The 26031-nt window shown below is 58.3% G+C and overlaps 4 protein-coding genes across 9 annotated transcripts; all 4 read left to right on the forward strand.

The window, feature by feature from the left end:
* Positions 1-583: 583 nt before the first annotated feature.
* SEMA4A (semaphorin 4A) lies at positions 584-9035 on the forward strand. Of its 3 annotated transcripts, none has more exons than XM_064638427.1 (15): positions 584-672; positions 3582-3719; positions 4689-4846; positions 4953-5015; positions 5097-5195; positions 5691-5799; positions 5904-6020; positions 6123-6253; positions 6660-6829; positions 6902-7052; positions 7261-7450; positions 7539-7654; positions 7740-7903; positions 7978-8090; positions 8370-9035. In XM_064638427.1, the coding sequence occupies exons 2-15, from the start codon at positions 3584-3586 to the stop codon at positions 8984-8986; spliced, it is 2334 nt and encodes a 777-aa protein (XP_064494497.1). In that variant the 5' UTR covers positions 584-672; positions 3582-3583; the 3' UTR covers positions 8987-9035. The 3 variants fall into 3 exon arrangements, with proteins under 3 accessions (XP_064494497.1, XP_064494498.1, XP_064494496.1); XM_064638428.1 differs by lacking the exon at positions 584-672 and adding an exon at positions 2047-2119; XM_064638426.1 differs by lacking the exon at positions 584-672 and adding an exon at positions 2585-3092.
* A 1119-nt stretch (positions 9036-10154) lies between these two features.
* Positions 10155-18588, forward strand: SLC25A44 (solute carrier family 25 member 44). 3 transcript variants are annotated; one of them, XM_064638432.1, is made up of 5 exons: positions 10155-10307; positions 13970-14078; positions 14404-15131; positions 17129-17206; positions 17523-18588. In XM_064638432.1, the coding sequence occupies exons 3-5, from the start codon at positions 14510-14512 to the stop codon at positions 17594-17596; spliced, it is 774 nt and encodes a 257-aa protein (XP_064494502.1). In that variant the 5' UTR covers positions 10155-10307; positions 13970-14078; positions 14404-14509; the 3' UTR covers positions 17597-18588. The 3 variants fall into 3 exon arrangements, with proteins under 3 accessions (XP_064494502.1, XP_064494500.1, XP_064494501.1); XM_064638430.1 differs by having other exon boundaries at positions 10158-10307; positions 17079-17206; XM_064638431.1 differs by lacking the exon at positions 10155-10307 and adding an exon at positions 10903-10927 and having other exon boundaries at positions 17079-17206.
* Positions 18589-20672: 2084 nt separating this feature from the next.
* On the forward strand, positions 20673-24119 carry PMF1 (polyamine modulated factor 1). The gene is made up of 5 exons (XM_064638433.1): positions 20673-20847; positions 20935-21040; positions 21772-21872; positions 22496-22691; positions 23018-24119. Exons 1-5 carry the CDS (start codon positions 20693-20695, stop codon positions 23069-23071), a joined length of 612 nt encoding a protein of 203 aa, XP_064494503.1. The 5' UTR covers positions 20673-20692; the 3' UTR covers positions 23072-24119.
* Positions 24120-24231: 112 nt separating this feature from the next.
* On the forward strand, positions 24232-26031 carry BGLAP (bone gamma-carboxyglutamate protein). 2 transcript variants are annotated; one of them, XM_064638434.1, is made up of 4 exons: positions 24232-25195; positions 25453-25497; positions 25581-25647; positions 25785-26031. In XM_064638434.1, exons 1-4 carry the CDS (start codon positions 25135-25137, stop codon positions 25915-25917), a joined length of 306 nt encoding a protein of 101 aa, XP_064494504.1. In that variant the 5' UTR covers positions 24232-25134; the 3' UTR covers positions 25918-26031. The 2 variants fall into 2 exon arrangements, with proteins under 2 accessions (XP_064494504.1, XP_064494505.1); XM_064638435.1 differs by having other exon boundaries at positions 25788-26031.

Below are 26031 nucleotides of genomic sequence, written 5' to 3' on the forward strand. Positions count from 1 at the left end.
TTGGGGGGGGACACACTGGAGGCCTGGTGCCACTGCTGTGCCCCCGACCCCCTTCTGGGACACCCCAAAGGCAGGTAGTGCAGGAAGCCAGAGCCAGCAGCACTTGTCTGGGATGGGTGAGTGGGAATGGGGGGGCTGAGACAAGGGTGGGGTTACAGGGACAGGATGTGGATATCGGAGTGCTGGCATGGGGTGCAAAAATGGGGGCGCAGGGATGGGGTGTGGATCTGGAGGTGTTGAGATGGGGGTGCAGGGACTTGTTGCCGATAGCAGAGAGCAAAACTGGGGTAAAGGGCCCCAATGTTGTTATGGTGGCACAGGAGTGTGTCAGAAGAGGGGTTGGACGGGACACGTGTGGGGGCAGAGGCGTGTCCCTGCACCTCGAGGGGATGAGGGTGTCAGTGGTGCGCATGGGGTGGTGAGGGGGGTGCCCACGCGTGTGCCGGTGGGCACCCACCCTGCCCACACGGGGCGTGGGATGCGTCTGTCGGGGTGTGCGTCGCTCTGTCGGTGCGGGGCGGGCTCGAGCTGTGCAGCCCCGTGTCCGTCTGTCGGGGTGTCCGTCGGTCTGTCGGCGCGGGGGGGCCGCGGCCGGCCGAGGTACTGCCGTAGCCATGGCGACGTGAGCCGGATGCGGGGCCGGGGGATGCTGCTCCCGCCCGCCCGCCGCAGGTCGGTACCTCCGCACCGGGACCGGGGCCGGGGGCGGCCGGGGCGGCCGGGAGTGTCCGGGGGGGCTCCGCAGGGGCTGGGGGCCGAGCGGGGCGGGGGCAGTGGCCATAAAGGGGCTGGGCTTTAGGGACCCCCAGGGCTGATGCTGCCAGACAGCGACAAAGGGGTTGAGATCCTGGCCCTGGAGAGAGTCCCCCGCTCCCCCTCGCATCCCCCCGGACTCCCCTGCACTGTGCCCTCACATCCCTTCTACATTCCCCTCTCTGCCTCCCCCAGGTCCTGTGCACCCCTTCACAGCCCCTCTACCCCCAGCTCCTTCCTGTGCATCCTTCTCTCTCTAACCTGCACCTCCCCAGCTCTCCCTACCCTTTGTATCACCCCCCCATGAATCCTCTCCCATCTCCCCTTGCACTCTCACCCCCCAGATTCCTCCCTTTCATCTTCTCATATCTCTAGTCCACCCCTCCTCCTCCCTTGCTTTCCATCTCCCTAAACACACACACCCTGCTCCAGGTCTGGGAGGGGGGTGGATCAAAGGAGCCTCCTCCAAGCTGAGCTGTCCCAGCCCCTTCTGGGTGTTGGGAGCATCTCTGCACCAGCCCCCATGCCACAGGGATGCTCCTGGGAGGTGACATGGGCAGGGAATTGGAGACCAGCAGGACAGAAGGACCCTGCTGTGAGAAACTGAGGCACTGGGAAAGTCTGGGCAGCCAGGAGATCAGTGCCACCAGCTGCACAGCTGCCCCACACTGTCACAGCTCACCTTGCTGAGCACATGGGCTGGGCCTGGCTCTGCCCTTGGCTTACAGGGAATCCTCCAAGAAGAGATCCAAGCAGGGCTGAGATCCACAGAGCCACGGCCGTGGTCAGCCCGTAAGCATGAGGGGTAAACTAAACCACCCCAGTGTTGAGAGGCCCTTGGTGACACTTGCTCCCATGTGCCAAATCCCATACGGGGAGGCTGTAATGACAACACCCATGACATCCCCAGACCACTGTGGCCAGGGGACCCAGAAAAGAGAAGGGACAGGGCTATGAAGGGATTTGGCTTCCCAGTCTGACAGAGCAGCCTTGAGGCTGCTCCTGCCTCACATCCTGTCAGCACTGGCTTGTGCTGGGGAACACTGGGAGAACACTGGGTGTTTCCCCCAGCCCCCTCCCCGAGCTTTCAGCCTTACCGAGGAGCCTCTGCTCCCTTTCCCACTCCCTCCTCCCCCTCTGCGGCCCCGATGGCTCTGGCCCAGGGCAAAACAATGCGGCCGGTCCAAGGTTCTGTGCGGCCCCGTCCCTCAGCCAGCCCTTCGCCAAGTGGGAAATCCGGGGCAGAGTAACCTACTTTCTGTGCTCACAAGGAGCTTCTGTCCCAGCCAAGCAAGGTGGTGGGGACAGCACTGCCCTCCCGGGGCTCTGTGTCCCGGCGGGCCGGTGTGGGCACCGGGGGAGGCAGGTAAGGAGGCCCCAACAGGGCAGGATGCTCCTCAGCCTCAGCTGGAGAGGGACATTGCAGTGCCTCAGGTGTGGCTGTGCTGTTCAGGGGACCCCAGGGATTTGGCTCTGGTGGGTTTCTTGCCCGCAGCTTGGAGTGGAGGATGGAGACCCCAGAGAGGCAGGTTCCTGGGACAGCTGCAGGAGCTTTGTGGGGGAAATGCTTGGGCCTGGGGAGGCTGTCTGTGGGGGCAATGCTTGGCCCCAAGGGATTGTTTGTGGGAGCAGTGCTCAGGCGTGGCAAGCTGTTTGTGGGGGTAATAGCCCCATGGAGCTGTTCGTGGGGGCGATGGATTCCTGGTCCCTGGAGCTGTCTATGGGGGTAATGCTCGGCCCTGGGGGGCTACTTGTGGGGGTGATGCTTGGCCCCAGGGGGCAGTTTGTGGGGAGCAATACTCAGCCCTGGGGGGCTGTTTTTCAGGGTGATGCTCAGGCCCGCTGTCGGTCTTCACAGCCCACAGGAAAAATGCCATTATTTTTCTCACTCCAAAGATTTTCCCAAAGTATGAAGTGAATCCAGGCATCTGGGCACCCCATGTACCCCCTGCCACCCACCGGGCACGTAGCTGGAGGAGCAGAGCACCTCCAGTTCCCGTCCCAGCTGCTTCCACCAGGCTTCGCTGCCGTCCCCGTGGGGGTGCGAGGCCAGGGAGGCGGGCGCAGGCACCCGCTGCCCCAACCTGCCGAGGCTCGTCCTCTTCCAGCAGGACTTTCAGGTTCCCGCAGTCCCGGCGGGGCCACGCGGGGCTGGGCTGGGCTACAGCGAGCCCAGCACGAGCCGCGCTGGGGGTCCGGCAGCAGGACCACACTTCAGCTGGACGCGGGGCATGGGCCCGCGGGGGTCCTGTGCCCGCAGCCCCCAGGGCTCAGGCTCCCGCCGGGTGCCGGTGCTCCAGGGGTGGAGGTGAGCGGCTCTGCTGGCACCCACCGGAGAGGTAATACTGCTCACTGGGCACACAGTGGCCATGAGCAAGGGGTCCTGGGGGCTGTGAAGTTCTTGAGATGCAGCTCTTTCCCCATAGCTTCTGCTGCGAGCTGCAGAAAGAGCTGCAACAGGGGGGTACCCCGTGTATTCCCCGCTCCTTTTTGTGGATCCTCTGGCCAATGATGGAGCTGGACAGAGGAACCCCTGACAGGGATGGGCACCATGGGGCTCTGCAGGGGCAAAGGCTGGAGCATCGGGACACCCCTGTGCAGGCGGTCCTGGTGCAGGAGCCCCACAGGGCAAGGGGACATCTCTGACTGTACTGGTGCAGCAGTGGGAAGTTCTCACCTGTACCGGGGGGCTACACGAGGCTCGAGGCACTGAGGCGCCCCCTCATCCTCCCCCTCTGTTCCGGGTGCTGCTTCCCCGTCTTGTTTCCGCTGGTTTGAGGCGCCACGCAGCCCAGCAGCGCGTGCCCTCACCCTCTCCCTCCCCACAGGGATGGTGCTGGGACCCTCTCGGGGCACATCCCTGCCGCCCCCCGCCATGCCCGCCGCCCTCCGCCTACTCTGCGGGGTGGTGGTGCCGGCTGCCATGCTCTGCACCGAGCCCCTGCCCCGCATCACCTTCCCTAGCGGTGAGTAGGACACCGGGGAGGAGGGGGAGGGCTGGGAAGGGCTGGGACAGCTGGGGAGGGGGGAACACACAGCATTGGCCTGGGGGAGTATCCATCCGCAGGGTTGAGTATCCAGAATCAGGAGCTGTGGGCTGCTCCCCATCACAGCCTCATCACCCCTCTCCTCACCCCCATGTGGGGCTGGGGACTGTGCCAGTGGCCACAGGTGATGCAGTGGGTGAGGGGATCTGATTAGGATGGTTGGCACCCCAGCAACTGTGGGAGGGGGAGCTGGGGATTCACCCCAGGGTGCCAGACCCAGCAGAGCCATTTTGTCACTCACTTGGCACTGAGGGTCTGCTCAGGGTCACCCTTAGGAGAGGAAAAGGGACAAGGCACAGTGTGTCCAGCTGAAAGGCAGGTGGCAAAGTAGGGGTTTGGGGGGCTGTGGGGTGATAGTTGGGCAGCAGGAGGGTCTGTGCCCCATGGCGGGGCTGTGCCCTTCCAGCTGTCACTTCCCATTTCCCACACAGCCATGGTCAGAATTACAAAATCCCCCCCATTTTGGTGCCTGGTGGGGGCAAATAAGAAGCTGCAGTCCCTGTCTGTGTCTGGGGGCACCCAGGGGGCTTGTGACCCCCGCCCAGGCTGGCATCCCAGGGCAGTGCATCCCCCAAATGGAGCACTGCCCTTGGCCTTGGTCCCAAAGCATCACAGGCACAGCCTGGGGGAAAATGCACCCCATTTCTGGGGTCTGAGACATCCAGCTCTTGCAGCAGGACCTGGAGAAGGCAGGGGGAGGTGGGGGCCTGGATGTGGGAAGTGGAGACTGTGATGTGGGAGCTGCGGGGCAAGCACTGCACTCCATTTCCTGCATTAGAGGTGACACAAGCCATGGTGGCAGCTGCTACCACATCCGCCCGGGGGTGATAGTGGGCGTGGGAGGTGTGTGTGTCCCCTGGCCCCCGTCACCCCCTTTGTTCCTGCCAGAGGACCCACGGCGGACCCTCACCCACTTCAGCCAGGACAACGTCTCGCACTATGACATCTTCCTCCTGGATGAGAGTGAGGAGGAGCTGTATGTGGGGGCACGTGACCGGGTGCTGGCCCTCACTGTCACCCCCGGCAGCATCCGTGCAAGAGCCTCGGTGAGCAGCCGTCACTTTCGGGGAAGCGGAGGGGTTTCCCTCCTCCCTCAGTTCCCCTACTGGGGCTGGGCTCAACAGCTCAGGACCATTTCCATTCCCTTTGCAGATAATGTGGGGACCCACGGCTGAGAAAACCTCTGAGTGTGCTTTTAAGAAGAAGAGCCAAGAGGTGAGATGGCTCTGTGGGGGCTCAGGGGGTCCCACGGAGCTGCTGGGGTGCTCAGCCCCCCACTTTGCTCTTCCCCCCCAGACCGAGTGCTTCAACTTCATCCGAGTCCTGGTGGCCCTGAACCAGACCCACCTCTACGTCTGTGGGACCTATGCCTTCAGCCCTGCATGCACCTACATTGTGAGTGTCCCTCCCAGGACAGGGCCTGGGGGGGTCTCTGGGCAGGTTGTGTTTGTTGAGGACCCACAAAATACAGCCCCAGGAGTGAATTACATCACAAGGTATCCCCGGGATGGGGAGTGCTGGGTGTCCCCCCACAAGGGGCATCTTTGTATTCCATAAAGGAGCACCCAGTGATTCTCACTCAGCTGCCAGTGACTCTTCCCCTGGCAGGGAAACTCTGATTTTGGGTTCTGGTCCCCTCAGGTGACCCCGGGCTCCCTGTCCCTGCCTCAGTTTCCCCCTGGTTGAGGACGTGATGGGGACCATCACTCCCCAACAGGAAAGTGGGGAAAGGTGACAGGAGCTGGGTACCCCCCATCATCCCCTGTCATCATCCCTGCACCCACCTTGAAGACACAGGCCACCCCATGTCTGCAAGGGATTCCACATCCATTCCCTGCAGATTTGGGGTTGTTTTCGCTCCTTTGGCTGATTTTTCTCCCCTTCCCACAGCACCTGGAGAACTTCACATTGGTGTCCAGCGGCAGAGGACAACCCTTCCTGGATGGGAAGGGCCAGTGCCCCTTTGACCCCCAGCACAACTACACGGCCCTGCTGGTGGGTGAGTATGGGGCCAGTGGCCCCACGGGTGGGCACACCCCTGGGATGGAGCGGAGGGTGACAGTGTCCCCACATGGCTCACCCCTCTGCCCTGTCCCCGAGCAGATGGTGAGCTCTACACTGGCACCATGAACAACTTCCAGGGCAACGAGCCCATCATCTCCCGCTCGCTGGGCACCCGCACCCTGCTCAAGACAGACGCCTTCCTGCGCTGGCTCTCTGGTGAGCGGAGGGTCAGTCCTGGGAAGGACACACCTGTGCCGGGGGAGCCTGCAGCCCCCTCGACTCCAGCTCCTCACTCACCTGCCCTGGCTATGCCTGTAGATGACGCTGCCTTCGTGGCCTCCTTCAGCATCCCTGGGGACGACAAGGTCTACTTCTTCTTCGAGGAGACAGCCGAAGAGTTCGACTTCTTCGAGCGGCTCCTGGTGCCGCGGGTGGCCCGTGTCTGCAAGGTAGGTGCAGGGGTGATGGCAGGGGACGATGGCAGGGGATGATGACAGGGGACGATGAGGGTACAGAGATGAGGGAAGATGATGATGATGAGGGAAAACGACAGGGGACAATGATGAGGGGTGATGGTGGGGAACGATGGGGGCAAAATGATGAGGCGTGATGACAGGGGACAATGACATGGACAATGATGGAGATGATGATGATGAGGGACAATAGTTGGACGATGATGGGGGACGATGACAGGGGATGATGATGGGGGATCATAAAGATGACAGGAACCATGGAGGGTACAGTGATGGGGGATGATGACAAGGCATGAAGACAGGGCACTATGATGGGGGACAACAACAGGGGATAAATGGGGGTATCCAGCTCCTGTTCCTGAGCACCCTCTGACTCCCACAGAGCGATGTGGGGGGGGACAAGGTGTTGCAGAAGAAGTGGACGACATTCCTGAAGGCACAGCTCGTGTGCTCCCAGCCCGGCCACTTCCCCTTCAACGTCATCCATCATGCCTTTGTCCTGCCCCGCCGTGGTGGCGGCGCCGACTTCTACGCCGTCTTCACCTCGCAGTGGTGAGTGCCCAGGGGTGTGATGGGTGCCTGGGGTCCTGCAGCCTTCTGGTGCCCACCTGGATGTCCCCACAGGCAGGCAGGCAGGGCGGGCAGCGCCGCCGTCTGTGCCTACAGCCAGAAGGATCTGGAGAAGGTCTTCGAGGGCAAGTACAAGGAGCTGAACAAGGAGAGCTCCCGTTGGACTGTCTACAGTGGCCCTGACATGAGCCCCCGGCCTGGCAGTGTGAGTGCTGCCCACCTTGGGGGACTCGACCCTCCCAGGGACAATGCTGGTTCCCAAGGGAAGGGGTTTGTGTGTCACAATTTGTCCAGTGTGCTCGCACTGCAAGCAGGATGCTGGCACAGGGCAGCGCTGTGACACAGCACACCCTCCCCTCCCTGTGCCTCAGTTTCCCCTCAGTTTCAGAGCACTGACCCCTCTCTCCCTGCAGTGCTCCGTGGCTCCCTCCTCAGACAAAGCCCTCACCTTCATGAAAGACCATTTCCTGATGGATGAGAAGGTGTCACCCATCCAGGGGAGGCCACTCCTGGTGAAGTCAGATGTCACCTACACGCGCATCGCAGTGGATGAGACTCGTGGCATCTCAGGGACCACCTACCGCGTCCTGTTCCTGGCCACAGGTGGGTTTATGGGGGGGTGCACACAGGGCCACCCCTTTGACCCTTTCCTTGGCTCCAAAGCCCTGTTGATGTCCCCTGTGCCCCGCAGCGAAGGGTCTCCTGCACAAGGCAGTGGAGCTGCCCGAGGGTCCCCACATCGTGGAGAGCATTGAGCTCTTCCAGACACCAGAGCCAGTGAAGAACCTGCTGCTGGCCCCAGGGAAGGTAAGAAATGGGACCACCCAACAGCCACCCCAACCCTGGCGTGGGGACTGGGGGGTGGCTCAGCCACACACCTCTCTCTCCACAGGGCACCCTCTATGTGGGCTACTCCAGAGGTGTCCTCCAGGTCCCACTGGCCAACTGCAGCCTGCACCGGAGTTGCGCCGAGTGTGTGCTGGCACGGGACCCCTACTGCGCCTGGCATAGCCCCGAGGGCTCCTGCCAGCCCACCCACATGGCCACTGAGGACAGGTGAGCACCAGGATGAGGATGGGAAGGGGGATGCAGAGGGGACTGGGGTGCTGACCCCACTCTCCCGGCTGCAGGAGCATGTGGCTGCAGGACATCGAGACGGGGAGCCCGGCCACCACATGCCACCGTGGGAGGAGCATGGCCATGCCCCGGGCCTGGGGGCCACCAGAGGATCCCACCATACAGGGTTGAGTACGGGAGCGTGGCAGGGTGGGGTGCATGGGTTGGGATGGGGCACACAGAATGGGATGGGGCACATGGGATGGAACGGATCACACAGAGTGGGATGGGTGGCATGGGTGGGATGGGGCACGTGGAGCGGGATGGGGCACATGGAGCGGGATGGAGCACAGAGAGCGGGATTGGGCCCATGGGGTGGGATGGGGCACACAGGGTGGGATGGGGCCCATGGGGTGGTATGGGTCACACAGGGTGCTCTGCCTCACCCCACTCTCAACACCCGCAGTGCTCAACCCCCAGCCAAACACCATCGTCCACCTGCTGTGCCCCTGCCACTCTGCACTGGCCACCTACAGCTGGCAGCAGCCCAGCAGTGCCCAGGAGAACACGATGCAGCTGCCTGACCACACGCTGGTGGTCATCGTGCAGCCAGGGACAGCCGGCATCTACAAGTGCCAGGCCATGGAGAACGGCTACACCTGGACCGTGGCTCACTATCAGCTCAAAGGCTCTGCTGAGGTGGCCCTGGGAGATGGGCTGGATGAGGAGGAGCTGGCCTGGGGGTCCTCGGCCATTGGCACCCCCGTGTCGTACTGGTCGCAGTTTGTGACGGTGACGGTGCTGCTGGTGGTGACAGTGACCGCGGCTGCCTGCCTGGCCCTGCTCGCCTACCGCGACCAGCTCAAGGCCCGCAGCAAGGTGCGGGGCTGCAGCGCTCCCCACAGCCCCCCGTCCCGCCACCGGGAGAAGGTGCCCCTCAACGGGGGCACCGGAGAGCCCCCGGCGCCCGGAGCCGCCACTGAGGAGGAGGATGAAAGCTCCCACGCTTGCTGCCTCCAACTCGATGGGGACATCGACGTGGACAACAACCGGCTCCACGTGCCGGGGCAGAACACGGCGTGACACTGTCAGGGGACACCCTGGGGAGGGTGGGAGGGAGGGGATGTGAATGTGAAGGGGTTTTGATTTTTTTTGGGGGGGGGGGGGGGGCTTGTTTTGGTTTGGTTTGGGGTTTTTTTTGGTTTTGTTTTTTTTATTTAATACACGTGTTTTAGCATAAGGTGACATGTTGGGGCAGGGGGTCAGGTGGGCCCTAGGAGCAGCGGGGGCAGGATGGGGCAAGGAGGTGGGATAGGGAGAGGGCAGGGGGCAAGGGCAGGTCAGGAGGACAGGGAAAGGACATGGCACAGAGAAGGAACGTGGTTGTGGGGCCAGGATGTGGGGTGGGAATGGATGGATGGACATGGCAGATGCTGTCACTGGTGTCACCCAGGGAAATACCCCCAGGATCCATTAAAACCTCAACACAGGGAAGGCTGAGCCTGCCAGGCTCCATGGGCCGACCCCACGGGCACCCACCCTGCACTGCCAGACCCCCTTCCCGGACACTGCATGGCCCTGGGGTGGTGGAGCCCAGTCCTCCCCAGCTGCCCCCCCATTTCCAATGCCTTTGACCCGCCCTTTCTAAGCCAAACCAGCTGTAAATTTTCCTGCCCTTTGCTTTTTTTATTAAAAAAGGAAAACTCAACGCATGGCACTGCTGGGTCTGGGGAGGGAGGAGCGTGGGGGGCAGCGCCAGCCCAGGCCTTTCGGGCAACGTGGGGGGATGTGCAAGGCGTGTTTGAGGGCAACACATGGGTGCGTGAGGGGAACACGTGTTCACGTGCAGCTCAGGCACGTGCAGGGCGTGACACACATGCACACATGTGCACATACGTGTGCAGAGCATGTGGGATGCGTGTGCAGGTGTGCGAGGTGGGCACGTGAAATAAGGGGTGAAATGAGGGGCGACGACATGAGGATGGGGAGGGAGGGCTCTCTTACACCCGCCCACCGCTCCCTCCCTTTGCGTGCATCCCTGCTGTTGTCCCCTGTTGCCGCCGTGCCTCCGGCCCTTCCAGAATTCCCCCCAGGAAGCACAGGCCCCACGCGCAGCAGGCTGACAGGCGCTGGCCCTTTAAGAGCAGTGAATTGGGCGCGGTCCCTTTAAGGCGCGCGCGTCCCCTCCCTGCGCACCCCTCCCACCTCCTGGGGCGGCGCCGCCATCTTTACTGCGGGCGCGGGACATGGCACTTCCGGCGCGGCCTCAACCCTTGCCCAAGATGGCGGCGGCGCCCGGGCGCTGACGCCACCGGTGACTTCCGGCCGGAGGGCGGCCATGGGGCGACGAGGCCGGAGCGGGCCGTGCTGGCGGTCGAGCGGGGGGTCCCGCCCTCTGCCGAAGGTGAGGGGGCGGTGGGGCCGGGCCTGCGGAGTCGGGGAGAGCCGTCTGACCGTGGTGGCTCTGCCCGGTGCGGGGCCGGCGTGGGTGGTGGCGGCGGCGGCGGCTGAGCGAGGCCCCGAGGGGGTGTGGGGGAGCTGTGGGGAGGGACGGCGGAGCTGCAGGTGGGGAACGGGGGGGCAGAGGGAGACCAGGGGGGCGCGGGTGGTGTGGGAGGGGACCGGGTACTGCGGGACCCCCTCGACTTTGGAGGAGCCCCGGGACAGGGGCTGGAACCCCCCGGGGCAGTGGCTGGACCCCCCCGGGGCTGCGGGAGCGAAGCCGCCCCAGAGCCAGGCGAGGACACTCCCGGGACACGGGGCTGGGGACGAGTGTGGCCCGCGCAGTGACCTTGAGCGGGTCCCCAGGCCCAGCTCTGCTCCTGTTCGCACGGCCGAGCTTTTGCAGACCAGCGCTGGGGCCTTCGCCCGGGGGGTAGGAGTGGGGGGGGGGACACTCCTGAGTGCAGAGCTGGGGGTGCTGGAGAAGGAAGTGTCTGTGCCGCAGCGGTTACTGAGCGACAGCTGCTCCGGGAGGCTGCGGGTTCTCGGTGAGGCTGGGGCCGGATCCTTTCTTCCCCGCAGGTTTGTATCCAGAATTCCCCCCTGGGGTTTATATCCACAGTTCTCCCCCCGGGGTTTATATCCACAGTTCTCCCCCCGGGGTTTATATCCACAGTTCCCCCCCCCCCCCGGGGTTTATATCCACAGTTTCCCCCCCCTGGGTTTGTATCCAGAGCTCCCCCCGGGTTTGTATTCAGAACACCGCCCCCTCCTCGGCTTTGTCACTGCTCCCACCCCGGGGTGAATTTAAGAAGTGAACGCTTAAGGACTTTGCCAGGGGAGCTGCCAACTGGGGCTGGTGTCACGGCACAGGGAAAGGGCTCCGGATTGGAGCCTTGCAGTGGGATTGTGGATCTCGTGCTTTCCCGCTTGGGAGCATCTCCACAGGCAACCCTGGTGAGCAGCTGGGGCTCGCTCCGGATGGTTCCCAGGGGGTGCTGAGGCATTAACATGCTGGGCAGGACACAGCCCTGGCCAGGGGACACAAAGGCCCTGTTTCTGTTTGCCAGGGAATCATCTTTAGCTTCAGCTGCAGCCAGAGCGGTTTTGGGGACTGGACTGACAGGGCAATGTTTAAAAGGACCTTAACTGGAGCATTGTGCTAAATTGAGTTCTGTGTTCAGGAGGCTGAGGCTGTGCCCAGACTAACCAGAGGGCAGGGGACAGCCTGCTGGGTATCCCCTGCTTGGATTTCCAGGCAGAAGTTCAAGAAATGCTGTTCTGTGCAGGGTGAGAAGGGACCAGTGAGGGGTAGTCTGGACTGTTCCAGAGGTGAAGTGCAGAATTGGCTGTGGGAGCTGGGAGGGAACCTGGTACACTGGGGCTTTGGTTTGGAGAGCAGGTAAGTTCTTGGGAGAATTTACTTGAAAGATCATCCAAGAGTTGTTGAATGGATGTGACGGGATCCCTGGATCCCTGCCCTGAGCAAGGCCCTGGTCTAAATTTCTGTAAGAATTAAATGCTCTGAGAGAAACTTTCGTGTTGGCAGAACAAGAATTGTGGCTGTGCTGGTCATCCCTGGGGATGCCAGCATGCCTTCCCTCTTCCACACAGGAGGGGCTTTTAGTGCCCATGGGCCTTAGGACTTTGTCTTTCTAATTCAGATCCCCGGTGAGAGGAGTTATTTGTAATGAGTCCAGAGAAAATGCAGCTATTTCCTCAAGGGGTTATGGCTGAAATTCTAAACCCAAAGCACCAGAGTACATGAAACTACATAAAAATCAAGGATACTTCATTATTATTATTTTGTTTTCCTTATTGCAGCAATGAGAATGTTTTTTGCAGGCAGTCCTTCACTTTCCCATGGGGAGGTTGTTTCTGTCCTTGGGTGGCAGAGGAATTTGGAGTATGGACTAAACCCTCAGGCTTCACCAGGAAATTACATTGACCAGACTTTATTTTTTTCTTTAATAAAATATTGAGTTAGTGAGACTAACTTAACTTACTTTACAAGAACCAAGTCCTGTTTTCATAGGTTCTGTTTGCAGATAATTCCTGGGCAGGAAGCTTTGTGAATTAATCATGGCACTCTTAGTGAACCCAGTAATGCTGTAATTGTAATTAAAGCAATCCTGACTTTGTTTTAGCCAGGCCATGGTGTTTGTTGTGCCTTATCTGCCAAGGCAATTGCTTGTAAGGATGAAGAGTAGTTCTCTTTGCATTGGTAAAAGTGTTGGACCCGGTGCCCTTAGGTATTTTTAACTGCTCTGTCTGTGGCAGCCTGTAATGCTGTTTGCTGCTGTTCAGCAAATATTTTCTTGGCAGACAGGCAACGAAATGGTCAGTTAATGGTACATCCACCCCTGCCCTGCTGTAATTTCATAACTGTAGTTTCTTCTCTGTGCCAGAGGTAAATAATTTCCAGTTGTTTTGTTACTGCCTTTTTAACCGAGTGGCTCTGGACCCTGTGAGCTCTCCACAGAGACTGCGGTGGGGAGACATTTCTCACAGAATCACAGACTGGTTTGAGTTCAAAGGAACCTTACACCTCATCTTGTCCCACAGGACACCTTCCACTAGACCAGGTTGCTTCAAGCCCCATCCAACATGGCCTTGGACCCTCCCAGGGATGAGGCAGCCACAGCTTCTCTGGGTAACCTGTGCCAGGGCCTCACCACCCTCACAGGGAAGAATTTCTTCCCCATATCCCATGTAACCCTGCCCTATGGCAGTGGGAAGCCATTCCTCCTTGTCCTGTCACCCAAGAGCTTGTCCAAAGTCCCTTTCCACTTCTCTTGGAGCCCCTTAAGGCACTGTGTGGTGGTCACTGCCCTTCCCTTTGAGTTCTCACTTGGTCAATCTGCTTTTAGGTGTCAGGTTGTGGGCCCCTCATTCCAGTTCCCACTCCTTACTGCAGCTCTGCTTTCTGACAGCTCAGCTCGTGCCTGGGCACACAGGCAAAACCCCATTTGCCAGCACCTGGAATGTAAGCTGTGATCCAGCTGTAGTCAAGCCCTTCCGCAAAGTTTAGTGATCTTTTACTCCCTAACACCCCAAGGCGCCTTTTTTGATGTGGAAAGAAAGCCCTTGCAGGCAGCGAAACGATCACTGTCGTGACTCTCTGAGCTGCCCTTTTCTTGCTGCCTGGCCCTGTGTGGGGGTTCCCAGAGAATTAGGGGCTTCCTGAGGGGAAGGGTCTGCTGGAGGAGGCTGAGCCAGCACCTCCCTCCTCCTCCCCCTGCCTCTGGCACTCTGAGCATGGCCAGTGGTGGAAGGGGGGCAGTTGGGGGGGGGGGGAATATCAGACCAGGAGCAGTGTTGGAAGGGAGGATGAACTTTGCTCTGTAGCTGACAAGCAGCTCAACAGAGAGAGCCTAGGCTGTGATTTAACCCTTTCTTTTCAGAGTATTGGTCATCAACATGGAGACTCTACATGGCTCCTTGCATTGGCCTTGTTTTCCTGCTGTTATTCCTCTTTTCACAACTTTCTCATCCCCCTTCCCTGGCTTGCATCATCCTCCAGCTTTAGGAAGATCAGAATGGAAATGCCCAAAGAAACGTGTCTGATTTGTGCAGGGAATCTGGGAACACAAACCGAAACTTGTCACTTCCTTCTTTGTACAGAGCCTGGAACTGAAATGACGTCCTGACAACTGGGAGCATCACAGACCCGGAATGACTGGGGAGAAGCTGCTTTGGTTGGCAATCCATGATCCTGTGTGTCCGTTGACAGGTAAGTGTGCTGCTGGAGTGGTGCTCATCCCCTGGCTCTCAACCTGCTTCCCAAAGCCTGGGAGCTTTGCTTTGCCACGGAGCAGTGTGGGCTGTGGTGGGAGCTGCTACGTGTGCGAGCTGCTGCTGGAGCCACATGAGAAGGTGTCACCACCAGCCACGTGGTAGGGTCCTGCCTCCCGAGGTTACAGTCCCTCTGCTCTGCTGGCACAGTGCTGTGTGAGGGCTCGTTGTGTGCTTGAGGACAGTCAGCACAGTCTGAGGTGATGTGGGCAGCTGCAGCAAACGGGGGCTTCGTCCTCTACCCAAGGTGTCTCTCATTTCAGGTGCTGGCACTTCCCATCTGGTCAGTCAAGGCTGGAGGGCTAGGCCTGGATCTGCTCTTTACTTTTGAGGGAGATCTGGACCTCTCCTCCCACACCCCGAGGAGCCATGGAGGACAAACGCAACATCCCTATCATTGAGTGGGAACACCTGGACAAGAGGAAATTCTACGTGTTTGGGATTTGCATGACTATGATGATCCGGGTGAGCGTTTACCCCTTCACACTCATCCGGACGCGGCTGCAGGTTCAGAAGGGCAAGAGCCTCTACAACGGGACTTTCGATGCCTTTGTGAAAATCCTGCGGACAGAAGGGACGGCCGGGCTCTACCGTGGCTTTTTGGTGAACACCTTCACGCTGATCTCGGGGCAGTGCTATGTGACAACATACGAGCTCACTCGGAAGTACGTATCGCGCTACAACAACAACAACGCCGTGAAGTCGCTGGTGGCCGGCGGCTCAGCCTCCCTGGTGGCCCAGAGCATCACAGTGCCCATCGATGTTGTCTCCCAGCACCTCATGATGCAGAGGAAAGGGGAAAGCATGGGCAGGTTCAAGGTGCAGAGCCATGATGGTAAACGGCTTCTGGTCTTTGGTCAAACCAAGAACATCATTGTACAGATTTTCAAGGCCGATGGTTTTAGAGGCTTCTACAGAGGCTATGTGGCCTCGCTGCTCACTTATATTCCCAACAGTGCAGTCTGGTGGCCCTTCTACCACTTCTATGCTGGTAAGTGAAAGGAGGCTTGTAATGTATCTTATCCCAGGCAACCCAAAAGCCCCTCAGATCAACTCTGACACTCTGAATCCAGCATAATTTGCTTTCTCTCTCTTGGGACGGGAGCAGAACCTGTCATGAAACAGAGAGAGCTATATCTGGTGTGAAGAAATTCTCCAGGTGTTGGGTGGAAGTTTAACAGAGCAGCAGTGTTTCAATGCAGAGATAAAGATGAGGGGTGTGAGGGCCAGATGACTTGAAGCTGGATAGCTCTAGGCAAGAGGGGCTTGATGTGTCTGCTTTAACTTTCTCTACCCCCAATCCCAAATAATGCTTCCTGCAAATGAGGAAGGCCTTCATTTGTTGTTGGGGAGAGTTTTGGAGCCACCGTGTAAGTATAATCCATCTTTCAGTTCACAGGGAATCAGGGATCTCATAAGTGGCAAAAGGCCTTTGAGAGCCCCAAGTCTCATGGCAAAGGCAAACAACAGGCAGAGACAAAGGCGAAGTCTTCTGTGGGTTTGTGTCTGTCAGGTCTTGCTTCAGTTTGTGTAGCTTTAAAACCGGCACCAAGTCTTGTGATGAAAAACTACACTTAGTAGAATGTTCTCTTTCTGTGGCTCAGCAATGGTACTCCTTAGGGTGTTCCCAAAGACTAAAGGTATTGGCCAGCTAAGGGTTATTTCCCCCTGTGATGATCCTTTAGATTTCTGCAGTGCAGCTTTGCTGCTGTGGTTTTTAGGCTTGTATTTACCTAATTTCTGCCCAAAAGTGATGGTAATGAGTAGCTTAGGTTCTGCTGTACTGGGCTTAAAGTTTATCTTGGAGATCACCTGTTCTTCAAAATCCAGGTGTCTTGAACATCACATTTGCTTTCCAGAGTTATGGTAGCTACAGGGAGCTTTGGTTCCACATCCCTGCTGCATTTAAAAGGCAGTGGCAGCTTGGGATGTTGGTCCAGTCTGAACTTTGTGGGGAGCACTCCCTTCGCTCTCCACATTAACAATTTATAAGACCAAAATCCACTATATTAATTGTAAGATTGTCATGCCAAAAGACCTCAAAGGAGGGCAGTTGATATGGAGAGACTGGAGCTCTCTGCTGGCAGGTGTTTGCTCTTCCCTGGTCTTCTCAGTGGACATCAAGATGTTGGGAAACGAAAGCCCCAGCTGTCAATGAGCCTCTGCTTTGGCTACATTTCCCAATCCTGTGTCCCTGGATGGAGCAGCACCAGGGGTCACTGAACCCTCCTTGGGCTCAAAGTGCGCTGCTGGTCCCGATTCCAGTCGTCGTTCCAGGTCAAAGAGCCACTTCCTTCCCTCCTGTCAGACAGGCACAAGCCTCCACATTATCAAAAAATAACGGGGCTTTTGGACTGTCTTCTGTACAACTTCAGCAATACAAGTGTGAGAGATTCAAATCCCATTGGCCCAGCAGCAGGAGCAGAGTGAGGATATCTGGAATGAGCACTACATGGTGCTTTTCTCCTTAGGGTTTCACAGTGGAATACTAGGGATGTCTCCTGGACAGTGTGCTTGGTGGTGACAGCTTCCTGTGTGAATCTTTGCAGACACCTTCCAATAGAACCTTGTCTAAAGGCTTCCCCCACATTCTAAAGGGGATAGGTGTTTCCATACCCTGTTTTGGGAACATGGAAGCTCATTCTGACTGGTTTGCCCCATAGGCCTGAGAGCCAGTGTGGGAGCTGATGGGACACTGTGGGACGGAGCACTGGGAGTGTCCCATGGCTACCTAGGTGATGAGTCTTGCTCCCTGCACTGTGCTGGCTTTCTGATTGTTGTAGGAAGCAAGCACCGCTTGGAGGTTCCATGGGAGGAGATGTCAGGCTGTAAATCAGGATTCTGCTCACTGCAAACCAGTTGGAATTAGGGAGTGGAGTTAAAGAACTGATAAGCAGCCACTGAAAGTCTGAAACTTTCCTCTCTCTCCTGTTCCCAGAGCAGCTTTCAAGCTTGACTCCTAAAGACTGTCCCCACCTCCTCCTGCAGGCAATATCGGGGCCGCTTGCAGCTGCAACAGCTTCCACACTTACCAACCCCATGGACGTGGTCAGGGCTCGGGTCCAGGTAAGAGCTCAGCCTGCCTGGCATGTCTGTGGGGTGGGGCTCGGCCTTGGCTCTCTGATCTCTGTGGTTTCAGGTGAGCTGCTCCTCTGTTCTCCCTGGGCCTTTCATCCTGGGTATCACCCGCTTAATTAGCTCTCAGTGATAGCAGGAGCATCCCAGGGAGTGGGGCTGGCAGGGCTGGCCTGGCCTGCTCTATGGGCTTTCCCTTTGGAAAGGTTGTTGGAATGGCAGATCTGTAGTCTCCAGAGTCTTCAGTTGCAGCAGAGCCCCAGCGTGCAGTCTGGCAGCTCTGTGAATGTCTGTTCTGGCATTGCAGGTGGAAGGCAAGAGCTCCATCATCCTCACCTTCAAACAGCTCATTGCAGAGGAAGGTCCCTGGGGGCTGACTAAAGGCCTCTCCGCCCGCATCATCTCAGCCACTCCTTCCACCATCGTCATTGTAGTGGGGTACGAGACGCTGAAGAAGCTGAGCCTCCGCCCAGAGCTGGTGGACTCGAGGCACTGGTAGAGGCAGCTGGCGGGAGAGAACCTTTGTGAACCCTCTGAGCTCGGACTGTCACGGGGGAGAGCCCAGGAGGAGACGCAGCTGCTGTGCCTTTGTCTCTGGCTGGTGTCGCAGCACAAGGCAGACGCAGGAGCAACTGCACTTCACCTCTTTAGGTTTGAGTGTCATACAAGTCTCTGCTGCTGGTTTTGCTTAAAACCATCAAACTGCGACCTTTGGCAATGCTATTTGCCTGGGACAGTCCATTCCAGGTGTGTGTGAACACATCCTGGCAGGTTATTAATTCCTTTTTTTTTTAATTAAAGACTTACTGGCTGAAGCAAAAAGCCAGTTTATTGTCTTTAAATTATTTTAATCTTTGCCAAACTTCTGAGGAGGGGAGTCCGACAGCCTGCAGCAGGGTCCTCCAGTGGGATGGCTCTGGTGGCAGTTATGCTGTGGAAAGGTGGAAGCAGAGAATAGACAAATGACTTCTCCAATTACCCACATTTATTTCAAGAAGGTGTGAGACAAGAGTAACCTGGAACGACTTCAGACCTGATTTCCTGCGTTTTGAATAGATCTGTACATATTTGTTTTGTATGTTCTTGGAAAATGTTCCCTCTCTCTCATCCTCCAAACAGCAGGCAGGCCAAAGACGAGTCAGGAGCTCAGCTGACTGTTTGGAATTAGCTGATGGCGGTTTTGACACCTAACCTGTGTTTTTAATCTGTTGATATTTAATTTTTTTTATTTTAGGGAAGCTTATTCTGATTTCTGGGGAACTGAGTGGTTGTCTGTGGCCTTGTTCGATGTGTCAGTCCTGCATGTTCAGGGTGGCTGTGGCCACTTCCCACCTTTAGTTAGTTTAAGCACAAAGAAATGCAGTTTGGAAGTGTCCGATTGTGGTGCTACCAGCAGCTGGATGAGAACTGAATGTGGTTTGAGCTACAACTGGATGCAAGGTGGGGAAGGAAAACCTTGTGCTGGCTTTTGATCCAGTTCAAACCTGACTGGTATGTTCATATTGAATAAGAAGTGATAGTTCGCTAATACTTTGAGAGTTTAAATCCTGCTCATCCTGTTTGGGAAGGGCAAGGACAATGCTTTGCACACTTGCTGGATCAGAATCCTGAGCTATGGTCTGTATATTTTACCAGGTAAAAGCTTCTGGGGGATAAAACCAGAGGCTGCTCTTCGGGGAGGGGGAGGGAAGGGATTGTTTGACTGCACTGTGCTGCTCTGGGTGGTTGGGATTTGCCTCTCATGCTGCCAGCCCACACATGGCACTCGTCCCAGTTCACCATGTCCAGGAGGTGTGGGATCCACCTCTGGTCACAGACATGCACTGCCTCCATTCCTCTTGCTGCCGTGACCAGGAATTCTGGTCAAAGTGTTGATCTTGCTGACCTGTGGCTGCTGCTGGGCTCCTCTGGGCTGTCTCTTCCCCTGGGACTCATTGGGCGTGGCTCTGCCCTTCATCCTAACATTGTGGTTCCGCCCGGCAGGGACTAGACTTGCCACCGTGTCTGCTGGAGGTGGAACGAGTGCTGTGGTGGGAGACACTTCTCTGCTGAAGGACAGAGTTCTAAGGTGCAGTGCTGTGATGGGGCTTTGGGTGAGTCATCAAAGGCCTCTTCATCCCACCTTTATTTCCTGCAGTGCTCAGTAAGGCAGCAGGTGCCGGGACTGCAGGCAAAGCTATTGCAGCAGCACCTTCTGCACCTGCCCCGTTGCCTGTTTGGTGGTTAAAAGTTGACACTAGTCAGCTCTTGCTGTAATAGGAGATTCTGCTCTGAAAAACAGAACAGCAGCACCCCAGCTCACAGGGAGGGACCCAAGGGGACGATGTCCCTGCTCTCACACCACAGCGGGACTAACACCGATATTAACAGGAACAATGACAGTCGGACCCCGCCAAGGGCAGCGGGGCCAGTCCTGGTGTGTAGCGTGGAGGGGTGGTGGCACCAGCGTGGGGAGACACTCGTGAGCTTAACCAGCAAAGATCTTGACAACTAATAAACTTCTGAGACCCAAGTCTGAGTTTAAAAGTGCGTGAATGCTTGTGCCAGGGGAGACTGCTGCTTTCTGTTGTGTCACAGCTGTGCTTTACTCGGGTTTTACCCTCTGCCTTTGGAGTAGGACTAGGAGGAACCTGACCTGCCTGAGAAAGCGGTGACAGTGGCTGCACAATGGAAAGAGAGGCCAGAGTACATGGAGCACCTGAAACATCAGCTCAGACCCCCCCCTCCCATGACACAGGGTTGGTTCTGGTTGGCTCTTGCAAAGGGAAATGTCACTTCTCTCTCTCTCTCTCTCTCTGGGCTGAACTTGGCTACTTCTCCCACTGAATTCTTCAGGCTTGATCGTTTTAAATTAAAAGACTGAGTACCCAGGAGCAGGGAAAAAGGGTGTTTCCAGGGTGGTTGGGAGAGAGAGGAAGGATTTGCTGCTCTGGTTCAAGGCCGAGAGCTGAAAGGAGGTTGTAGCCAGGTGAGGGTCCATCTCTTCTCCCAGGCAACCAGCAATAGGACAGGAGGACACAGCCTTAAGCTGTGCCAGGAGAGGTTTAGGTCGGATATTAGGAGGAAATTCTTTACAGAGAGTGACCAGACACTGCAATGGGCTGCCTAGGGAGGTGGTAGAGTCACTGTCCTTGGAGGTGTTTAAGAACAGACTGGATGCGACACTCGGTTCCACAGTCTCGTTGACAAGGTGGTGTTAGGTCAAAGGCTGGACTTGATGAGGCCATTTCTAACCTAGCTGATTCTGTGATTTTATTGGGGTGGTTTTGACACGTTTTGGGTTTGAGCCGCTCGGGCCGGGCATGGGGAGGCCCCGCCCACCGCCCAGAGGGCCCGCCCACTGCCCCTCTGCCCCGGGCGCGCTCCCCTTCCCGCGCTGGCAGCCGGCGGGGGCGGGGCCCCGCACCCCGACCAATGGGAGGGGAGAGGGCGGGGGCGGCAGCCAATAGGCGGCGGCGACGGTGCGAGAGGGCGGCCATGGCGGCAGCGGGCGGCGGTGGAGGCGCAGCGGCGGTGACGGCAGCTGAGGGCGATGGCGGCGCCGGCCTGGCCGTGCCCGCGGCCCCAGGCCGCGCCCACGTGTTCTCCACCGTGGTGGACACGTTCCTGGAGAAGCTAGTGACCGCCGGGAGGTAAGGCGGGAGCGGCGGACGGCCGGGAGGCGCCTGCCGGGACTCCGGCCCCGACACTGCCCCTGACCTGACCCCTCGCTCTTGCAGCTACCAGAGATTCGCCAGCTGCTACCGCTGCTTCTACAAGGTGCAGCCCCAGCTGACTAGGAGCATCTACGATCAGTTCATCTCTCAGCTGCAGTCGTCCATCAAGGTGAAGGGGGGAGCGGGCCCAGGGGGGCTGCGGAGGGGATTGGAGCCTCCAAAGGGACTTCAAACTCCCTGTGAAAAAAGCACTGAACGCGTCGGTTTTAAAGGAAGCAAATGCGTTTCTTGAATGGCAAAAGCAGAAAGCTGAGGCAGCTCCCCAAACTTCTCTGTCTTCCCCTGAAAGAGCTGTAGAATCATTAAGGTTGGAAAAGAGCCTGAAGACCATTAGGTCCAACTGCTCCCCCAGCACTGCCAGGGCCATCACCCATATCCCCAGGTGCCACATCCATACGTCTGTTAAATCCCTCCAGGGATGGAGACTCAATCCCTGATGATTCCCACGATGGAGCCTTCATCCAGGGCAAAGCTGGAGAGACTTTGGACAAAGGCTGGGAGTGCCAGGACAAGGGGGAATGGTTCCCACTGCCAGAGGGCAGGGTTAGATGGGTTATTGGGAAGAAATCATTCCCTGTGAGTGTGGGGAGGCCCTGGCACAGGTTGCTCAGATAAGCTGTGGCTGCCCCATCCCTGGAAGTGTTCAAGGCCAGGTTGGATGGGGCTTGGAGCAACCTGGTCTAGTGGAAGGTGTCCCTGCCCATGGCAGGGAGTGAAACTGGATAAGCTCTAAGATTCCTTCTGACCCAGACCATTCCCTGGTTCCACGCCCAACGAGGGCTCACAAGTGGTGCCTGTGTTTGGGTCCTGCTGAATGCCTCTCATGTCCTTCCTTTGCAGGAGGAGATCCATGAGATAAAAAATGAAGGGAATCTGGAGGGGCTTTTTAACTCACTGGATAAGATCGTGGAGGAAGCGAAGGACCGGGAGGAACCGGCGTGGTACAGATGGGGAGCAGAGGAATCCATGTTCCTTCAGGGGCAATGTGGGGTTCCTGGGTGACATTTGGATGCTGCAGGGAGGGTCTGAAACCTGCTGTATCTACAGCAACATCACTGGGCCTAAAACACCCAAAAATTATTTAAATCTGTGCCTCTCTGGGTCAGAGATCCATCTCTGTGAGCTTCCTCAGCACAGGGAGGTCAGTGCCTCTGCGGAAAACCCAATTCTGGCTGGTCCAAAGGGCTGATAGGATGTTTTGGGCTCAGCTCCTGTCCAACAGCAGAACTTCTCTGGGCCTCTGGCCCGATGCCTCGGCAGGTGCTGCAGATGCCACCCTGGAAATGGGCGGGGGCTGTGAACCAGCAGCATCAGAGGGTTGTGTTTCTGTTGGGGAGGTGAATCACATCCTGCCTGCTCCAGGCCTCTGCTCCTGGTTGGGTTTGGGAAACTCCTCATTCCCTCCCAGGGGGTTCCCACTCTGGCTGTCCTTGGCTCCCGGTGCCAGAGGAGCTGCGGAGCTACTCCAGTCTGGCAGCAGCTCGGGGTCAGATTGGGGGTGGGGGATGCCCCGCTGGGTGGGATCGTTGCTCTCCGGCTGCTCCAGGTGCCGGTGTGTCTCCAGGCGCCCCAGTGGGATCCCGGAGGAGGATGTCCGAAGTGCCCTGGTGCCCTACCTGCTGAAGCACCGCTCCTACCTGCGCAAGGTGCTCGGGGAGAAGGAGGAGGAGAACAGGAAGGTGGCCAAGTCCGTGCTGGCAGGGCGGGACAGGATTGCAGAGCTGCAGCAGCTCATCCAGGCTCGCAAACAAGCCTGGCAGGTAAAAACAGATAAAACCCTTCTCACAGCACCAGCCCAAGGGAGGCTCGATGGTGCCCAGCTGGTGAACGACACTTAAACCCTCCACTTCTCCAAGGCCTCCCCAGCAGCCAAGTCCTGCTGAAACTGGAGGCCTGGGCATTTTCTCTGGACGTCTCAGGTGCTTTTCCCTTTGCACTGAGTGGGATATGAGCTGTTCCCACCACAGAGGAGGGGGTTGTGTTCTGTGTGTGCAGGGGACAGCAGTGTGTGTGATACACTCAGCCCTGAGCATGGCAGGGTGGGGAGCCGCATCCTGCTGAGCTCTGCGTGTTGTTTCCCTTCCAGGCAATTGGTAAAGAGCAGCGAGAGCTCATCACGACATTCCAGGAGCCCCAGTGAGGCCGTGGGGAGTCTCCCGGGTGGGATGTGCTCAGCCCCCCAAACTCAGAACTGCCCCATCAGGCCACTGCCCTGGGACTGGAAAAGCTGGCACAATGTGATCAGATTTGGTGAAGAAACAAAAATACATTGGGATCTTTGGAAACAGATGGCAATTCCCTATTCCCCGCTCTGCTCGACAAGGAGGAGAGTCCCAAGAATGTGTCTGTACGCTCACCTGGTCCCTCCCTGCTGTGACAGCCCTGATTCCAGCTACTAAAGCCACATTTCGGGCCTTGTAGGTATTTTAGCTGCATGTTAGACAAAAACCAGTGCCTTGTGCCCCAAGCTGGGCTATGGCCAGGCCTGGTAGCAGGAGCACATGCAGCCCAGGGCAGGTTCCAGCTGCCACAGCCTGTGAGGCAGCCGACGTTCTTGCCCGTGTTTGCCGGTTCGTTCAGTCTCCGTGTGCTCACGGACGTGGCAGCAGCTGCTCCTCCAAGTCCCTCCTTGCCGTTTATTTTGTTTTCCCAAGTTATTCTCCAGCCCTGCTCCCCTTCCAGCAGCACGAGGGATCTGGGCATGTGCTGTTGGCATGCAGGGTTTGGAACGGCCTTCCCTCAGCTCCATGGGCTCATGGCACAGGGGGTTTAATGTTTCCCTCTGGAACCTCCTGGAACCAGACTGATTTTACCCATCCGGAGTTGTCTGTTATGGCCTCGTTGGAAGTTTGCCTGGCTGGGAAAGTGAGGGCTCCCGGGATCTGCCTGGTGAAGCCCCACGAATGACAAAGTGTCTTCAGCGTGGAGGAAAGGTCATCCCTTGAGGCTGGGCAGGGAATGAGGAAAGTCCCCTGAGGACTGAAGGGGCAGCCACCGAGGGCAGCAGGTTCCAGGTCACCTGTCTGGGACAGCCCCAGGGAGAGGCTGTGCCCTGGGACAAACCCAGAGCAGCAGCGGCCGCTCGCACCACGCCCTGGCCTCCTTGCAATTAGAGCCCTGGACGGAGCAGCTGCTGCAGTTTCCCCTCGCCGCGCTGGAATCTGAATAAATTGGGGCTGTTGTTCGTGGCTTGGCTCACTTGGCCCACTTACTCTGTACTTTATGGGTTTGTCTGACAGGCTCTAGGGTCAGCATTTCTCTCCTCCTCCTCCACCCCAAAGCCTCCAGTTCCGCTTTTCAAGACAGGGCTGGGATTTATAGGATCTGAAAGCAGTCAGGATCCCAAATAGGAATCCCACCCAGCAGCCCCAAGGAATCCCACAGCTCAGAGCCCTCCTGGAGTTAAACAGGAGCAAACTGGGGGTGGGTGAGCACCCAGACACTGCTGGGGTCTGGGGGAGAGGAGCATGTGAAAGGATGGATAGATGTGAGAGGTTCTGCTGGTCCAGCTGTCCCACTCCCCTGCACAGGGCCAGAACCACTAATTTTGTTCTGGAAAAGCCCCGTTTGAGGGTTTTTAGAGATGCTGGACCTCTCTCAGGTCCTGCTTTTGAGACCAGCTGCTGCTCTGACCATGCAGCCTGTAGGATGTGGCATGGGGGAGCTGCATGAGACCAAGGGTACAGGCACCTGCCTGCTCACCCTCCTCCTGGGACACAGCACAACACTACCAGAAGAGGAGCATGTGCCGGTCCCCAAAAGATGGGCCAACAAGTCCCCACTGGCCCTGCACAGGGAGGACACCCCCACAGGTATTGTCAGGAAAGTGTACTGGTGTGGCAGCAGCCTGCTGGGATCCAGCAGTGGGAAGGGGGACAGGGTAGTGGGGGACTGTGAGTTTCCCAGTGCCCCATTGCCTGTCCCAGGGGTCACAGGGTGCTGCCAGGCCGGCAGGGCTGGGCCCACCAGGAAATCCCCCTTGGCCTGGGGCTGTGTTTCCCTCCCTTTGTGGGCTCTGGCCAGGCACGAGGGGACCAAGTTCATCCCAAACCACAATTGCCATCTGTTCCGGCAGCTCCGGCCGCGGCGGATGTGCTGGAAATAACCCTGGTGGGGCTGTGGCCTCCCCTCGCTGGGGCTGCAGCACCCTATAAATCCACTCGGGGAGCCGGGGGTGCAGCCAGCCCAGTGCAGGGAGGCACCATGAAGCCCCTCGTGCTGCTGACCCTGCTGGCCCTGCTCACCCTCGGTGTCTGCCGCAGAGGTACCCGTGTGTCCGGGGATGATGGGGCTGGGGGTGGGCCGTGCCCCGGGAAAGGCTCTGGAGGGAGCAAAGGGACTGGGGAGAGATTTGCTGAGCCCTGGAGCAGCGGGGGTACGGGGCTGGAGCAGAGAGATGGGGTGCCCTTTGACGGGCTGGGGAGTCTCAGTGACGGGTCTGAGCCTCCAAAGGAGTGAAGTGAGGGCAGGAGCCTGCACGGGACCTTCCCGAGCCCACCCACTGCTCCTTGTCACCTCTAGCTGCCGATCGCTCCACCAGCGCCGACGACTCCCCCAGCTCTGAAGGTGAGTGACCACGGCCATGTTGCCCCCGCTGTCCCAGGGACGGGGGGGCACAACCCCCCTGACTCACTGCGCTGTCCCCTCAGCTTTCATCTCCAGGCGTGTCAGTGCCCAGGTGGTCCAGAGGCAGAAGCGGAATTACGGCTATGGCAGGTAGTGCTCGGTCCTGGGCCAGGGCTCACAGCCCCCAGGTGACACTGAGGGGGTCCCCGCTGGCTCCGCCCCTCTCCAGGAGCCTCCAGCCCCCATGGGACCCCCCAACACTCCCCTGAGTCCCCCGTCTGTCTCAGCAGCGTCTATGCAGCCCCGCCGGACCCGCTGGAGGCGAAGCGTGAGGTGTGCGAGCTCAACCCCGACTGTGACGAGCTGGCCGACCAGGTCGGTTTGCAGGAGGCGTATCGGCACTACTACGGCTTCGTGTAGCCCCCGCCGCCCTCTGGCCGAGCTGTGGGGCAGGGGCTGAGCTCTGAGCACCCCTCACCCCCTTCTTTACACCCTCTCTGTTAGCCCTGGAAAGAAATAAATGCATATTGTGGA

This window comes from Pseudopipra pipra, chromosome 29 (genome assembly GCF_036250125.1).
Source record: "Pseudopipra pipra isolate bDixPip1 chromosome 29, bDixPip1.hap1, whole genome shotgun sequence".
In the NCBI taxonomy this organism is placed as follows: Eukaryota; Metazoa; Chordata; class Aves; order Passeriformes; family Pipridae; genus Pseudopipra; species Pseudopipra pipra.

Coding starts and splice junctions, on each gene's coding strand:
- SEMA4A (XM_064638426.1), top strand. CDS start 2,693: ATGTACCCCCTGCCACCCACCGGGCACGTAGCTGGAGGAGCAGAGCAC. Junction 6,830..6,901: donor GCCGTCTTCACCTCGCAGTG/GTGAGTGCCCAG, acceptor ATGTCCCCACAG/GCAGGCAGGCAGGGCGGGCA. Junction 7,451..7,538: donor CGTCCTGTTCCTGGCCACAG/GTGGGTTTATGG, acceptor TGTGCCCCGCAG/CGAAGGGTCTCCTGCACAAG.
- SLC25A44 (XM_064638430.1), top strand. CDS start 14,510: ATGGAGGACAAACGCAACATCCCTATCATTGAGTGGGAACACCTGGAC. Junction 15,132..17,078: donor CTTCTACCACTTCTATGCTG/GTAAGTGAAAGG, acceptor TCCTGTTCCCAG/AGCAGCTTTCAAGCTTGACT. Junction 17,207..17,522: donor TGGTCAGGGCTCGGGTCCAG/GTAAGAGCTCAG, acceptor CTGGCATTGCAG/GTGGAAGGCAAGAGCTCCAT.
- PMF1 (XM_064638433.1), top strand. CDS start 20,693: ATGGCGGCAGCGGGCGGCGGTGGAGGCGCAGCGGCGGTGACGGCAGCT. Junction 21,041..21,771: donor AGCTGCAGTCGTCCATCAAG/GTGAAGGGGGGA, acceptor CTTCCTTTGCAG/GAGGAGATCCATGAGATAAA. Junction 21,873..22,495: donor GACCGGGAGGAACCGGCGTG/GTACAGATGGGG, acceptor GTGTGTCTCCAG/GCGCCCCAGTGGGATCCCGG.
- BGLAP (XM_064638434.1), top strand. CDS start 25,135: ATGAAGCCCCTCGTGCTGCTGACCCTGCTGGCCCTGCTCACCCTCGGT. Junction 25,196..25,452: donor CCTCGGTGTCTGCCGCAGAG/GTACCCGTGTGT, acceptor TGTCACCTCTAG/CTGCCGATCGCTCCACCAGC. Junction 25,498..25,580: donor CGACTCCCCCAGCTCTGAAG/GTGAGTGACCAC, acceptor CTGTCCCCTCAG/CTTTCATCTCCAGGCGTGTC.